At 41.0% G+C, this 15368-nt stretch overlaps 2 protein-coding genes across 2 annotated transcripts in view; one reads left to right on the forward strand and one right to left on the reverse strand.

The window, feature by feature from the left end:
• Positions 1-2073: 2073 nt before the first annotated feature.
• On the forward strand, positions 2074-5499 carry cdkn2aipnl (CDKN2A interacting protein N-terminal like). The gene is made up of 3 exons (XM_050038510.1): positions 2074-2329; positions 3982-4087; positions 4178-5499. Exons 1-3 carry the CDS (start codon positions 2118-2120, stop codon positions 4184-4186), a joined length of 327 nt encoding a protein of 108 aa, XP_049894467.1. The 5' UTR covers positions 2074-2117; the 3' UTR covers positions 4187-5499.
• Positions 5500-5540: 41 nt separating this feature from the next.
• The window catches only part of ube2b (ubiquitin-conjugating enzyme E2B (RAD6 homolog)), a 13880-nt gene continuing 4052 nt past the window's right edge, over positions 5541-15368 (reverse strand). Inside the window, exons 2-6 of the mRNA XM_050038497.1 lie at positions 12935-13015; positions 12065-12090; positions 8564-8653; positions 7310-7398; positions 5541-7099 (exon numbers count right to left, since the gene is read on the reverse strand). Coding sequence (XP_049894454.1) covers positions 6971-7099; positions 7310-7398; positions 8564-8653; positions 12065-12090; positions 12935-13015 — 415 coding nt within the window. The 3' untranslated portion in view covers positions 5541-6970. The remainder of the gene's footprint in view (positions 7100-7309; positions 7399-8563; positions 8654-12064; positions 12091-12934; positions 13016-15368) is intronic.

Consider the following 15368-nt stretch of genomic DNA (forward strand, 5'->3'; position numbering starts at 1 on the left):
TGGCACAGCAAGAAACACAGAAAGATCAAGCTGGAGGGGGGGGAGGAAGAAGCCTGGGAAGCCTAAAGCTGTGTTAGCTCACCTGCAGCCTGCAGTTAGTCGATGATCCTCAGTGGCAGCGTTAAAAGCAGTGAGGGGCTGCTGCTTCAATTTTAACAGCCTAAACACAGGCCTTTTTCAAAGCAGACATTTTGACACATCATAGCAAGAAAAAGCACAGGTTTAATTAGTAACATCACGACGGCTGAATTCTATTTAGGTGAGCCAGTTCCAGGGTACTGATACTGGCCATGCTAACTCGCTGTCACGGCTCACTGAGACACCTACATGGAACAGAGCCATAGGTGCAAGTATTCATTTCCCCGGTGCTTTTCCTGCTATGACAAGCCAAAATGTCTGCTGTGAAAAAGGCATATTGTATATTCTTATTCTAAGCAGCTATGACACGATCACCTATCAGCTTAACATATTACAATAGCTAATAGTCCTTCATAAGCAGAGGCTACAAGTACTGGAGAAATGAAACTACTTTTGTGATGTATGTGTTGGTCAAGTTTGGTTAAGGTTGGACTGGTGTGGACTGGTGGCTGGAGAGGTGCCAGTTTGCCTCCTGGGCACTGCCAAGGTGCCCTTGAGCAAGGCACCAAACCCCCAACCGCTCAGGGCACCTGTTCATGGGCAGCCCCCTCACTGTGACATCTCTCCATTTAATGCATGTATAGGTCTTGCTTGTGCATGTGTGTGTATTTTGGGCCTGTGTGCACATGACAACAGAGTTGGTTGGGTTGGTGGAGGTGGGGTATATGGTATACATGTTGGGGGAGGGAGATGTCTTTAGAGCAAGGCAAAAAAGATCAGTTAAAACCTAAAAAGTTATTTATATCTTATCTATTTATCCATTTTATCCATCCATCCATCCATCTATCCATCCATCCATCCAGGAGGCATCCTGATCAGCTGCCACCTCAACTGGCCCCTTTCGACATGACGGAGCAGCGGCTCTACTATGAGCTCCCTCCGGTAGTCTGAGCTCCTCACCCTATCGCTAAGGCCGAACCCAGCCACCCTTCAGAGGAATCTCATTCTTTCAGTCACTACCCAAAGCTCATGACCATAGGTGAGGGTTGGGATATAGATGGACCGGTATATTGAAGGCTTTGCCCTTCGGTCCGGCACAGCTCAGGCATAACTGCAGATACCATGCCAAACCACCTATCTATCTCACCCTCCATTTTACCCTCACTCATGAACGAGACCCCAAGATACTTGAACTCCTTTGCTTGGGGCAGTAACTCCCTCCCAAACCAGAGGGGGCAACCTACCATTTTCCTGGCAGAGAACCATGGCCTCAGATTTGGAGATGATGACTCTCATTCCAACTGCCTCACACTCGGCTGCAAACTGCCTCAGTGCCTGCTGTAGGTCATGGTGTGATGAAGCCAACAGAAACACATCATCTGCAAAATTCTGAAGTCCCCAGCTAGACCCCTTTCTCCCCCTGGCTGTGCCTTGAGATCCTGCCCATGAAAATCACAAACACAATCAGTGATAGGGACAACCCTGGTGGAGGCCAACACCCACTAGAAACATGTTTGACTTTGTGCCGAGTATGCAAACACAGCTCTCACTTTGGTTATACTGAGACTGGATGGCTTGAATAAATGCCCCTGGTGCCCTGTATTCCCACAGCACCCCCTACAGGACTGCAGTTGTAAGATTTCTTCAAGTCCACAAAAGACATGTAGCCTGGATGGAATTCATCTTTCTATCAGTAATGGCTTTTGAAAAAGAAAAGAAAAAAAACTTAAATTAAAACTTAAATTCCCATAGGGGTCCCTCTGTTGAATACCCAGGTGTCAATGTATTCATTTGATAAATTAACATGCCTCACATTTCGTCAGTTCAATCTAACTGACTGCTGACGGCACCCAGCAACAAGTCCCTGTGCAAAGTAAATTCCACGCTGACAGCGAGTCTATGGTATTTCAGGTCAGTTGTAGTTCTCAGCTCCACCGCTGAGTGGCGCTGTGCGAAACACGTTAAGATGAAAAATAACTTCCGGGACATGCTTTTCAGACCGGAAGTTGCTCTTATTGACCCGTCTGCAGAAGAGCAAGATGGCTAACTTGGACGTAGAGGATTTTATTCAACAAAACAGAGCTGTGGCGGACAAAGTGGAAACGTATCGAGGTTACTGGGAGAGTGAGAAACACTGGGAGGCCAGGAGGGAGTTTATCCTGCGGAACATGAACGACTTCGAGGATCCGCAGCTGGACCAGCTGCTGTCTCTGTCCATGGTGTGGGCTAACAACGTCTTCCTCGGCTGTCGGTGCGTTAACACAACCTGCTCTCATGGCCCTCACAGTCTGGAACAAATGGACCCTGATTTTACAGGCCTGTGTGATGGTATTTACCTGAGCTGGTGAAGATGTAAACCGCTCCACAGTCCGGATAAACCACCAATGCGGAGATTAAGCTAGCGGCTAGCAGCTGGTTTGATTTCAGTGGAGCCGTTTAAGTTAACGTTAGATATATTTGCCAAATTAATAATTTATTCCTCACGAATGAGCATTTTTTCTTCCTAAAGTTGAACATCTATTCCGACATAACTTTACAAACTCACCTTTGTTTGTTAAATGTGTTTGGGTTCTTCTTTTTCTCATTCTGAACTCATGTAGGGCTCACTGCTGCCCCCTGTGTCCAGAAAACGACAAAACAATTTAAACTGCAGCTACATTTTCTTTCTTTATTTTTTTTTATAATTATTGTATTTTAGCCCAGTCAATGTAAGCTCTGTGATGGAGTTATAATGACACATAAGCTGATTGTCATTAGTTTACTAAATGCATAACAAGCAATTATGGCCAAGATAAAATGGGAAGTGCAACTGTACAAAAATAAAACTTGTCAGTGCTCTCGTGTGGATTAAAATGTAGTAATAAAGGCACTGTGTCTAAATTTCCGGAAATATGTTTTTACATTTCTTTACTGACATGTCTTGTTACTTGTCTGTCAACATACACGCTGCTAAAAATACAAAAAGCTCATCCCGTGTGATTGTTTTTAAATAAATGATATTCAGTGAATCATTTAGTCAAAAAAGATTTAAGGTTTTGTACGTAGCGTTATTAGTATCCTTATAATATTAAATTACACATTTTTCATTGTATGAATTTAAATAGAGATAATAATGTGGACTTTAGCATTTCTAAGATGCATCCACTTATTATTTTACTTTTAAGACAATTACAGTAATTCAGGGCTGGCACTAAGAATGGTTTTATTATAAGTTAATCTATTAATTATATTTTTGGTTAATACTTAGGCCAATTAAATGCCAGAAAGAAGTGAGAAATGTCCATCGCAATTTCCTTAAGTGTAAATTTAGTTTCCTTCAAAATCCAGAAATCTTAAATTGAGTATCATGTATGAAAGAAAATCAGCACATGCTTAAAATTCAGCAACTGGAAATGGGAAATGTTGTTTGAAGTCAGTTATCGGGTGAAGAGAGAGGAGGAGCGCACACCAAGGTTGGAGAGGTGCTGACGAAAAAATACAAATTTGAAAAAAGATGTCAGGCGCACACTCTAGACTCGATGCAAAAATATTTTCTTTTATTCAAGTACCAACGTTTCGACTAGACCGTCTTCATCAGGGTTTTACAAGACACTGAGCTACCAAACATTTTATAGGACACACAGGTGAGCTCTATGATGAGAGGGAGTGTCTTCAATTACAGGCACATGCCATGGGAGGAGCTGACAATTAACACAAGTCAGCTATCAAAAATGTTTAAGATCAATTTTCTTTCAATCTGTTAATTGATAATTGTTTCAGTTCTGCAGTTTCATCGATATTTAGATTCTCACTTGTTTTTAAGACAACACACCACTTCAGAAACAATATGAGCTACAGATGAATTACTTATGCTGATTAATTGTGGGTCATTATATTAACAGAACATATCTCCTCTCCTCACAGGTATAGCACAGAGCTCCTTGACAAAGTGAAGGAAATGGCTGAAGGCATCGAGGTGGAGGACGCGCCAGTCTTCAAAACAAGAGATGAGATTATGAAAAAGCAACAGGTACATCTGCACACACACATGCACACACACACACTTAGGTATGTTGACACAGAAAAAATGCTTCATGCATTCCTCTCTCTTCCATCACAGGGTCGATGACCAGCTCATCCAGTCTGGTGATGTCAGGTCGAGCCTGAAGAATGCTGGGACTCAGCTGTTATGTACATATACAGGCTGTGCTTGTAACTAGTCACACCACGTTTCACGTGGTTTTACAATCTGACGGTGTTTGTTACGGATGTGATCATAGTGTGAACATTTTTTTTTTTTATCAGAAGCAGAGAGACTGTGATACTCAGTATTTAACTGTGCAGACAGCAGTGATAGTTTTGGCAGTGTGGGAGCTTCACTGCTCGTCCATTTTTACATTTTTGTAATCATCATTTTTGGTAGTTTTTTTTAATTAAGTCAGATGACAGACACTGGATCTTGTTATGATGTCCCCATCTGAAGAGCAATAAATTACTTTCCCCTCTTATATGATGTAGTTGTTTCTTTTTTTTAAGAGCGATCATAGTGGTTCTTTGTTTTGAGATTTTCTGTGAGCAAACACACAAGATAGAACATTACTTTTCTTTTACCACCAGAAAGCTTTAACACAACACAATTTCCAGCTGTTTTTGCTGCTTAATGATCAAATTGGAACAAAGTATACCAGCATATTTCCGTCATTTTCTCAGTTTAGGGTTGTTTTGCTTCTTAGTCAATGCCTTATCTTCACACTGGTAGAATTACCAATACAGGAAGATTTTCTCTCCTCCCAATAAGGCACAAAATAACCATTTTAGACCACAAACCTTAATCGTGACCAGAGAGGAAATGCTATCTGGTAACTGATTAAGGGTTGGTTTTAACGATATCAGCAAGAAGCAGAACTTTTTCCTGTAATAGTTTCCCCCATCACAGCAGGTAGTGTGTGTTAGTACAATACTATGGAAAAACTTAATTGATAACTGACTGTGCTAAGTCATTTTCAAACAGACAAAAGAGCAAAAAAACCTGTCTCAAACTCTGAAAAATGTGTTTTATTATGTTTATACAGCATATTGTTATAAGTATACATTTTTGTTTAATTCACAAAATCTTTATAACATATCCCTTCTGCTTTTAGGTATAATAAGTCACTAGCCACAATATGACCTTAACTGTCTCAGAAAAGAGGAGCTCTGTTTTATGACTGTCTTTCGTGGATTATTTAGCTGGAGTTGGGCAGGGTTAACTCATGACTTTATACTCAAGTGGTCTTTTAATTGTGTATCACATACAATTTTTTAAAAAAAAGGAGACAAACGCAGGCGTGAAAACAACTTAAGCCTTTTGGGAAAACAGTTGATGTCACACTGCTGAAACAGGATTCAAACTTCCCCGCAGCAGTTTGCTCTCTCAATCCTCTTAACTGTTTTCATTTAGAGAGCAGTTTGCTCTCTCAATCCTCTTAACTGTTTTCATTTAGAGCGAAAAAAAAAAAAAAAAAAAAAAAGACTATCCCGGACTGCACTGCTTTTATCCTCTGCTCATTTGTTAATTCATATGTCAGCTGTGTTATTTTAAGAGAAGGATCAAAAGCACAGGCTCTTCATTCACACTGACGCGCGTCACAGGCAACAAAGCATTCGGAAGTCGTTTACTTTCTGTGGCGGGCGAAACTGGAAAACCATGTGGGCGCTAGCCTAAGATGAGCTGTCAGGAGAGTGAGCGGAGAACACTTTGTATCTAGTTCTGCATTTATCTTCAATTTTCGGTTCAATTATGAGCTATAACAACTGATACAAAGGTGTATTTTAGAAAATGAGCAGACTAGACCACATTCTATCTACCAAATTCATTCTAATTCTACTTGCTACCACTGTCGTTCAAGCCCCGGTAACCATTATGAATGCACCATATTAAAATGATATAGCACCATCATTCAAGAAAATCTTCAAGCACTGTTGAGCTCCTGAGCTCAGAGGCTCCCACACACATTTTATAACACTTAACAGAGACACTGGGACACAGAACAACAGCGGGAAGACTTGACTCAAATGATTGCAATGAATACAGCATTTCCTTGGCTCAGCTGAGATTCCCACATCCTTTTCATCAGTACAAATTTATCCTGTCCCATCCCGATTTTAATATTTACTTTCTCATAACACTCCCTCTTGAACATAATCTACCATGGAGCAGAGATGACTGGAATAAAAGCTCAGAGCTGCCTAGCCATGATTCATCAGTGCAAGGGAGACTTGGCGCTGTTGCAGCCTGTGACGTCTGTGAGCCCAAACCTACAGCGTCTCTTAAAATAACAGAGATATGCTGGAGCAGATCAGGGATTGTTCTTTTACAAACTGCATCTGTTGGCTGACTTGCAGAGTAACAATGATATGGACTCTGAAAGGCATTTTTTTTCCAAATGTGCTGATTTGGTCATCAAGCTGCCTTTCCAAACAGCTAAGTTGAGTGCACACCAGCAGACAATACAAAAAAAGAGGAAAGTTTGGGGAAAAAAAAGTCTGTAAAACTCAAACACTAACAGCATCAATCCAACCAAACGACAAAGATATATTACAAATTCTGTTAGCAATAACTTATTTCACATCATGCAATAAAAAAAGTAAAATTAAGGACAAGAAACACAAATAGAAGATTGATTTCTCCTCCCTCGATTTCCTCAAATGTGTTGGCAAGCAAGATAATGTCCATTCTGGTTTGGTTGTTCTCTGGATCTTTTTTTTTTTTTCATTCTTCCTTATTTTCACGGTGGCACTTGAGTTCTTCTGATATAGTTGCTGTTTTTTTTTTTGTTTTTTTTTTCTCGATGAGGTAAAAATGAAAGACTGAAGTACTTGATGATGAAGAGAGAGGGGTGGTGGAGAGGAAGGAGTAGAGAGTGAGAGAAGCTCAGACGTCCACCCAGCTCTGCTCCACGATGGCCGTCACCCTCTTCTCGTACTCCCTCTTGTTTTCCTGATAGAGCTGTGCCGCCTGACTGTTGGCCGGGCTGTTGGGGTTTGGCTCATCCAGCAACGACTGCGAGAGGAAGTGAGGAAAGTGATGAAAATGTCCACATGTCCTCTGTCTAATCAGCATTAAATAACCAGGATAGATCCCCTGAATGGGGACTTTATGCATATACTATTCAGATATATATTTCAAATGTATTCCGATCTTGTCTCTGACGTTCTCCCCTCCCTTGGGGACAGAAAATTGTATTGTATTGAACTGAACCAACCAACCAACCTGGATGGAAGTGAGTATGGACGACACATCGTATGTGGGGCTCCAGCGGTTCTGAAGGATGTCTAAACATATACTGCCATCTGCGTAAACTGGTAAAACAGAGAGAAAACACAGTCAAGCCTCAGACCACAGAGATCAACAACACAGTACCAGTTACTACTTCTCTATAGCTGGATTTCCATCCAAATATAGTGCACATTTTAACCAAATTTTCAGAACATTTCCAAAAATAAAACTACTGTTGTTATGTGAATAATGAGAGTTGGTTCATTGAGATACGATGCAGTAGGTGGCGGTGATTCTCCAGCCAGTTGCCACTACAGAAGAGGGCACAACAAGATGACATAATTAAAAGAACACTGGTCAGAAGTAAAACAATGGATGTATGACGACGGAGAGCACACTGGAAATAGAAAGTTGTGAACTAGTATTACAGCTATGTGTTCTCGGAAGAGTTGAGGTAACAGCCCTGTGTGCATAAGCGTGTTAAAAGCCATCCAGAGATGTTTAAGAGAGAGCCTGCAGTGTCCTGTGCAACATCATTTACTCACTTAATCCATTTCCATTGCACTTAGATGCCTTTACCTTTTTACCAACCTTTCCACTATCCAAGCATGAAAAGTTTTTTGATTATAATTTAAGATGGAAACACATCTAGTGTCGCCAACATAGATTTCTCCGCATGTAGAAAAAGACTGAAAGTGCAACATATCTGGAACAGATGCTTTTAAAACAAAACAGATGGTGAAGATGAGTCCAGGAGACAATTACAGTTTCTTATTTGAGCAGTAGTCTCAGAATGTCCTGTTTTCACATTGCAGTTGACTGCAGCATTGCAGACAAAAAACACTGCAAGTCCCCACTAAATAAAAGGAGTTTATGATCCGGTGAAATCAGTAAATACAAGACACAAAATGAAGTGATAAAACCTGCAGCTCAAGCCGATCAAAACCAAATGTAAACACATGATAGTGGCTGTACGTCACATACAAAAAATATACTACCTCACTGATTTCACCTCTTAAATTCATATTAATTATGAACTGGGAAAGGAAATGTAAGGGAGGAAACTGTGTGGATGAGGAGGAACTTGAAGCCTTGACACAATGGAGGTACATTGATGTACTTCATACAAATGTAAACTGTAGACACTGGTTAGGAATAAAGTGAAGGCAGACGATTATTTCTATATTCAAATGCCTGGTTTGAATGTGTGAATATGTGCGAGTGTGTTCGGGCAGCTGTACCACTTACCATTTGGGTGAAACATTCTGGAGACAAACCGAACTGTGGGAGGCTTGTTTGGGTACTCCTCTGAAAACTCTATCAGCAGCTTAAATGTTCCTGCAGAGAGACACAGGGGGAGGAGAAGGAGGGTGAGAGACGGAGTGACCGACAGTGAGAAATAAGGAACAGAGGGAGAGTGTGTGTGTGTGTGTTGGGGGGAGCGCACGCAAGTAATTTTGCGAGGAGAATACGGATGTGAAGGATCGAGGGGGTCAGAGAAAGCGAGAGAAACAATTACGTTACTAAAAATATAGCCGGCTGGACCAAAAAGAGAAGCTAATCCCTCACTGAGGCAGAGATGTCGACTCTGCAGGCTAAAAGGAGAAGAAAGGAGGGAGAAGCCTGAGAAGAGAAAACAATAAACCCTGAGTCAGCACTTCTCATGCCTGACCTAAGTCATAATTACAGGCAAAAAAAAAGTGTGTGTAAGAGGGGAAAAAGTGTGTGTATGTGCATTAATGTGCTTGTGTCTCTTGTATTGATGTACTATACTGCAGAGCTGCAAGTTTGTTACCAACTGAACACACCTAATTAATGTTCAGCAGTTACTGACACTGATGTTAGCCACTTACAGGGCCGCCCCTCCCTAAACGCAGAACAGGCGCTGTGTGTAGGGCCTCATCTTCCATGGGGGGCCACATTTTGCGCGAGGGGACGCATTTGCGCATATGCGCAATGGATGTGCACATGCGCTACCGTGAGGTGCGTGTAGAATCAGCTCGAGGAAGGAGAGAAGAGACCTGACCGCCCATGCATCGCTGCAATGATTGACAGCACTCGACATCTGAACAATAAGAGGGGTGCGCTGGCAGGCACTTGCAGAGCTGCAGCAGGTGAAGAGTTGTCGACATGTCGTCCAAAAGAGCCTCAGGAGTGTGTGCGGGGACGGGAGGGCGGATGCTCCCAGAGAGGGGAGAGGGAGAAATATAGCTAAATAAGATGAAAATAGAAAAGAATGTCTCTGTATTTTATTTCTGTTTTCAGTGTTTAATTAAGTTGGGAGAGGCAGAGGGCTGAGGGAGATCAGACGCCTCCAGAGAGGGGAGAGGGAAAAATATAACAAAATAAGATTAAATAGGAAAAACCTGTCTCCCTCTTTTATTTTATTTTCAGTGTTTAATCAAGGGTGGGGGATTGAGGTGGTGGAAGTTACTTTCTTTTGATGAGTAATTGATGGCTATTTGTGACTCAGATTTGTTTATTTATTTATTTCAGTTTGAAGTTATTTTTATTTAATATTTATTTATTTATTTCAGGTTGAATTTTTTATTTTATTTGACTCATACAGCCAAACTACTGTATCTACAGTACATTTGTTATTGCCAGTAAAGGTTGTCAAGTTAAATGGCAAGTTGTTGTACGGTCATTTTGTACCTATGATACATTTGGGATGGGGGCCTCCAAATAAAATTTCGCTTAGGGCCCCAATTTGGTCAGGGGCAGCCCTGGCCACTTATCTAAAGAGGTGATTAAAACATAAATGCCAAATTGATCGTGATCAGGGTTAACACCAAGAGTTGATGTGCAAACACTAAGTAAAACATGATAAATTATGAGTACATGGAATATAGTACATGAGAAAATTAAATAAAAATTACAGCTGCTTCTTTGCATTTGCTGAATTTGTATTCTTCCCCTTTATAGCTTAGCAAAATGTCATCAAATATAAAGACATCCACCTGTACCTTATTTCAGTTTTGTGTAAAATATCTTAAAAGTATTGTTGCGACTGTTACGTATCTGTGCAATACAGAACTTCTTGTTGCGTTAGCTCATTCAAATGTATCTGAAAACAGGTTTTAAACAGTGAAAAGCATCATGGAAGCCACTGAAAAAAAGGGTGGTTACTTCTTTTTCTCTCTTCTCTGTTAATTTGTCTCTCTCTCAAACTCTGTGCCGACTAATTTAGAACGATGTTCTAATGCTGCTGGGATGGTGATGAACAAATTTTTGTGATGGCACGTCATTGCATCGTGCTAAAAAGGAGGCGAAAAATTAGTGCGTCCACCCAGGTTGCACGTGTCCATCACTGCTGATCGGAGCCAGTTGGAGCTAGAGCTGATAAATACCTATGACGACTGCAGAGTAATTTGTCTCAGGAATGAAATCTGATTGTAACCTTTACCATTAAATACAAAAGCCAGATGTTAGTGGGCATTAGTGGGGTTTTGTCCAGTGGGAAAGGGGCTTAAAGGCCAAGACACACCAAACCTACATCACAGAACTAGTAGCAATGAAGGCTGACTGTTGCATTGCCTCATGTCCCCTGTGTCTAAGCAAAAACGTTGCACTGGACACACCAGTAGTAACAGTCAATGGCCAACTAACAAATAAATTCTGTATCTGGTTAAGTGTATTTAACTCTTGATGGTAGTCTATATTTGTCATTAAAAAGGGAAGCCAGAAGACTGACAGGACAGATTCCAGACGCTAGTTAGACTGTCAGCACATTAACAACATAACCTGAAGTTAAGAGAACAAATGATGTTTACTATGTAATAGCCAACGATAACACAAACAATAAACTGTTTCTGCTAAAGAGCTCAAAGGCTAGGAAAAATCTCGAGTACAGCTGTTTGTTTACTTTCCTCATTTCCTTTTCTTTCTCATGCACAGAGCTGAACTGCCAATCTGTGATATCTTTCACCGACATGCTCCACTATCTGACACTGATTCAACATGCCTAATTGGCTAAAGAAAGGCAGACGAGGGCGAATGATGTGGGACATATCACATACACTTGGGTGACAGGTGCTCACCAGTGGCCCAATACTGACCAACGGTTGACCATTGGTTTGGTGTGTCAGGGCTTTTGAGTACAGGGCCAAGATGAGGGTTCAGATAATGACTTGCTTTGAACATTAATCTGATTATTTGATGTAATTTTGTGTACGTTTGCATATTAAAATGTCTATCAACACAAAAATTACTTTATTAATAATTACAATGATTTAAATTGGATCGTTTAAGACTGTAACACTGTCCCACTGCACTGTACGAACATTAGGGGGCTTTGTATTAGAGGGGTGAAAGGCAGCTCTTTAAACTCATCATCAAATGTGTTTAGTCATAACCTTAGAAAATGTGTCAGACCGCAAACTGCACTGTAAGTAAAATTAGCACGAGTACCTCTAGGCCTTAAAATTGAGATAACTCAAAACCCTTTCCAGACTTTTTTGAACACCCTTGGATATCCCGTTTGTAATCATTTCATCTCTCCTAAAAATATCTATTTATAAGTTTGGGAATGTTTCTGAGTGTGTGATTTCATGATTGATTGCTTGGGTGTGTAACCCACCATCCCTTTTACAACACTGCCCAGACGGCTGTAATAGATGGACTGAATAATGCATCTCCACAACAGTAACAAAGTGGGGGGAAGTTAAATCAAATCCAGAGCTTTGGATAAAATGCACTCCCACTGCGCCTGCACTTTATGGACAAGATGAATCAAAATGGAGAACTTACCGTCTTCAAACGGTGTTCCCACAGGCCTAAAGAAGGCAAAGAGAGACACAAATAAAATTATTTCCAAATTCAGAGAAATCCCCAATGCTACCAATAAGGCCTTGGCTTGTAGGGAAACACAACCATTACCATCTATCCTTCAAGGACTTGCTCTGCACAAACACCACAGTCTTTATTTACTCAGCTCTTCACATTCACACAGTCTGTGTAAAGGGGCCAATTAAAACAGCTGCCCACTCGTTTTACATTTCTGGCAGCTTCCCCTTTGACTTTGAATTAGGTGAGGACTATTAGCAAGTTCTATTTTAAACCCAAGTGTGTTGCTCTGGTTTGTTTTTGTTGCACCTTGTTGCTTCTTGTCAGGTTTTCAATTACTCACAAGTATTGCTAATACTCTTGATGTTTTACTAGTTCTGGCTTTGACTTTTGAATTTCATGCAACTCCTGTGTTTTTTTTCTAACTGGGAAGAGTTTAAAAACCATGTTTCGTCTTGTTCTTTTATAAGTCATTCTCCTTTCAATTGCACTTTAAATTGTGTACCAAGAAACATCACAAAATCATATTACTGGTTTGGTTTTTATCAGTGCTTCTGTCCTTTCTTACTCCTCTTCCTTAATCCCCAAACTCTGTTCCCAACAGTGTCTCCCATCTCATTCTTACATCAAAAACCCACTGAGTTTCCAAATGCTGATTTTCCAGACTGTTCTGTGTCCCAATCAGTGCGACAATCCGAAATTTCTTTTTTTAAAGCAGGAGAACATGGAGAATGAGAGTGCAAAGGGGTGGCTGTGTTGGAGGAATCTGTGCATTACAATCACAGTGGCACACTAAAGACAGCAGGGCGGAGTTGGATTTAGAGCATGACTCACCCAAAAATAACTGCGTTCCAAAGCATGATGTTGTTCTCTGATGGTGCTCCACTCACACCGGTGGGAGGATCTTCTTGAAGTCTGGGTAAGACAAAGAGAAAGAGATGCAAGGAAGGGAGATGGGCAGAGAGAAAGGGACATGGTAAGAGACAGACAGAGGGAGACATGGAAACACAGACAGCAAGAGAGAGACGGAAAATGACAGCAAATCAGGGACATGAACAAAAGGGAAAAGCAGCAGGAAGCAAGGCAGGAAGAGAGACGAAGACAAGAAAAAAGGGAGACAAAAAAACAAAATGAGAAAAGATTGGGGCGCAAAAAGAGGCAAACCGAGATAAAGGGACAGAAAAGGATGAAAGATGGAATAAAAAGAGGATGGAAACAGAAGGAAAGGAAACAGAGAAGGGGGAGAAAGAAGAAGAAGCAGGGAAAGAAACAAAGATGGGAGAGAGCGTGAGGATTTTAATTAACACCTTGACTGCAGGATAATTATCAGTCAAAACACGAACTGCTGTATCAACATGACTTCAGTAGACAGCCAGGCTTGCAGGATCAAGTGCACACTGCCCATCCTGCTGTCACATGTCGGCTAACATAAGCCGCACCATTGACTCTCATCTGAAACACTACTGTACCATGACCTGAGCGTCTAAGCCCTGAGAGCTTTAGCCACTGAGTCAACCTTCACCTGAAACGACCTCTGGCTAACATTGACATGATCAGGCAAATACACAACCAATGAAAGAAAGGAGAGGCACCCTGATGTTGTCAATGAATGTTTGTTTTGTTACTCTCCATCACAGATCTACATGAAACACAGGTTACCGAACTGCAGCCTAATTCATGAAAGCTCTGGACACTCAGTGTCTGTTCTTTCCCAGGAAAAACAATCTGGTGCAGAGGAGGTGATGTGTTTTACATTTGCAGCAGCAGCAGCAGCAGCAGCAACGCTGGTGTGTTTAGAATAAATAGAGGAAGTGGGCAGTTAGCAGGACAGACAAAGGATCGCCAACTAAAGAAACTTAAAGTCTAACAGCTACTACATTTTGGTTGATTTCCGGCTTTTGTCCGGTGTAGGAGTTTAAACTGGTTTGACTTGCAAACCCAATGAACCAGCATTTATCATTATGACATATTCTGGCTAATTAAAAAGTAGTAATGACCTGTGTTGAAGGTGTCACTGCGCTAAATCCAACTTGTATTGCATTTAGGGCTGCCACGATTAGTCGACTAATCGGTGACTAATCGACTATTAAAATAATCGGTGACTATTTTAGTAGTCGACTAATCGGTTTGAGTCATTTTTCATAGAAAAGCACTATAAAAGTACCCCAAAATACTGTTACTGCAGCTTCTCACGTTCAGATATTGGCAGCTTTACACACTCTCCCGTGACAGTGAACTAAAACCCTGGCGTGAGTATGAAACAAGACATTAGATGACGTAATTTTGGGGTTTGGGCGAGACAGAACGACATTTTTCAACATTTTAACACATTTTTCGATGAAATGATTAGTCGACTAATCGAAGAAATAATCGACAGATTAGTCGACAATGAAAATAATCGTTAGTGGCAGCCCTAATTGCATTAGTAATATTACGCAATATGCCAACGTGATTAACATAATGTTATGTTTATTTATAAATTGACTAGCAGAGCCACAAGTGCCTGATAGGCCATGCACCATGCACAATTTGTCGCGGTCAAGTTAATCTTATTTTCTATATAGCACCAGATCACAACAGAAGTCATTTAAGGTTACCTTTCCTATAGAACAGGTCCTTTTATTAAACAAATTAAATAGCCTTATGTGATTTATCTTATTTACACGATGGCATGTCATTTCTGTCTCTACATTTCATTTCTTAACTATTCTCCTCTGCTCTCTGTATCGCGCATGTTGGAGTTCCGCCCCGATGCGGCCACACACACAGACACATGCGTGCGCACACACAGGTGAGCACACTCCCACCAGCGGACAGAGAGCATGCGTCAGAAAATATGTCGCGTCTACCACCTGAAAAGCAGACAAAAATATCTGCGTTTTTAAATGCTCCCAGGGTGGTGAAGATGGCGAGGAAGAAATGTTCCGTTGTTTAGTTCAATGTACAGTTCAAATAATTGCTCAGTTGTTAAATTGACTGCTGTCATTAAAAGAAACACATGAACACCATGATTCCTTTAAAGAAGCAACAGACAGCATTTTTGCCTATATATATCATTATGAAAATAATGTGGGTTGCACAGGGTAGTATACAAAGTAAAATCAGACTATCAGCGTTTACATAGGTTACTTAGTGACTTTGCAATAAGCTTCTGCCACCGGGGACGAATTTTCGCGGAAAAAAATCTGCTTTATGGCAGGAAATGCGTCATGTATTGCCAAACTGGTCGGTCAGCCAATCAGGGACTGGAGCTGGTCCTTATGAGGAA

Source organism: Epinephelus moara, chromosome 3 (genome assembly GCF_006386435.1).
Source record: "Epinephelus moara isolate mb chromosome 3, YSFRI_EMoa_1.0, whole genome shotgun sequence".
Classification (NCBI taxonomy): domain Eukaryota; kingdom Metazoa; phylum Chordata; class Actinopteri; order Perciformes; family Serranidae; genus Epinephelus; species Epinephelus moara.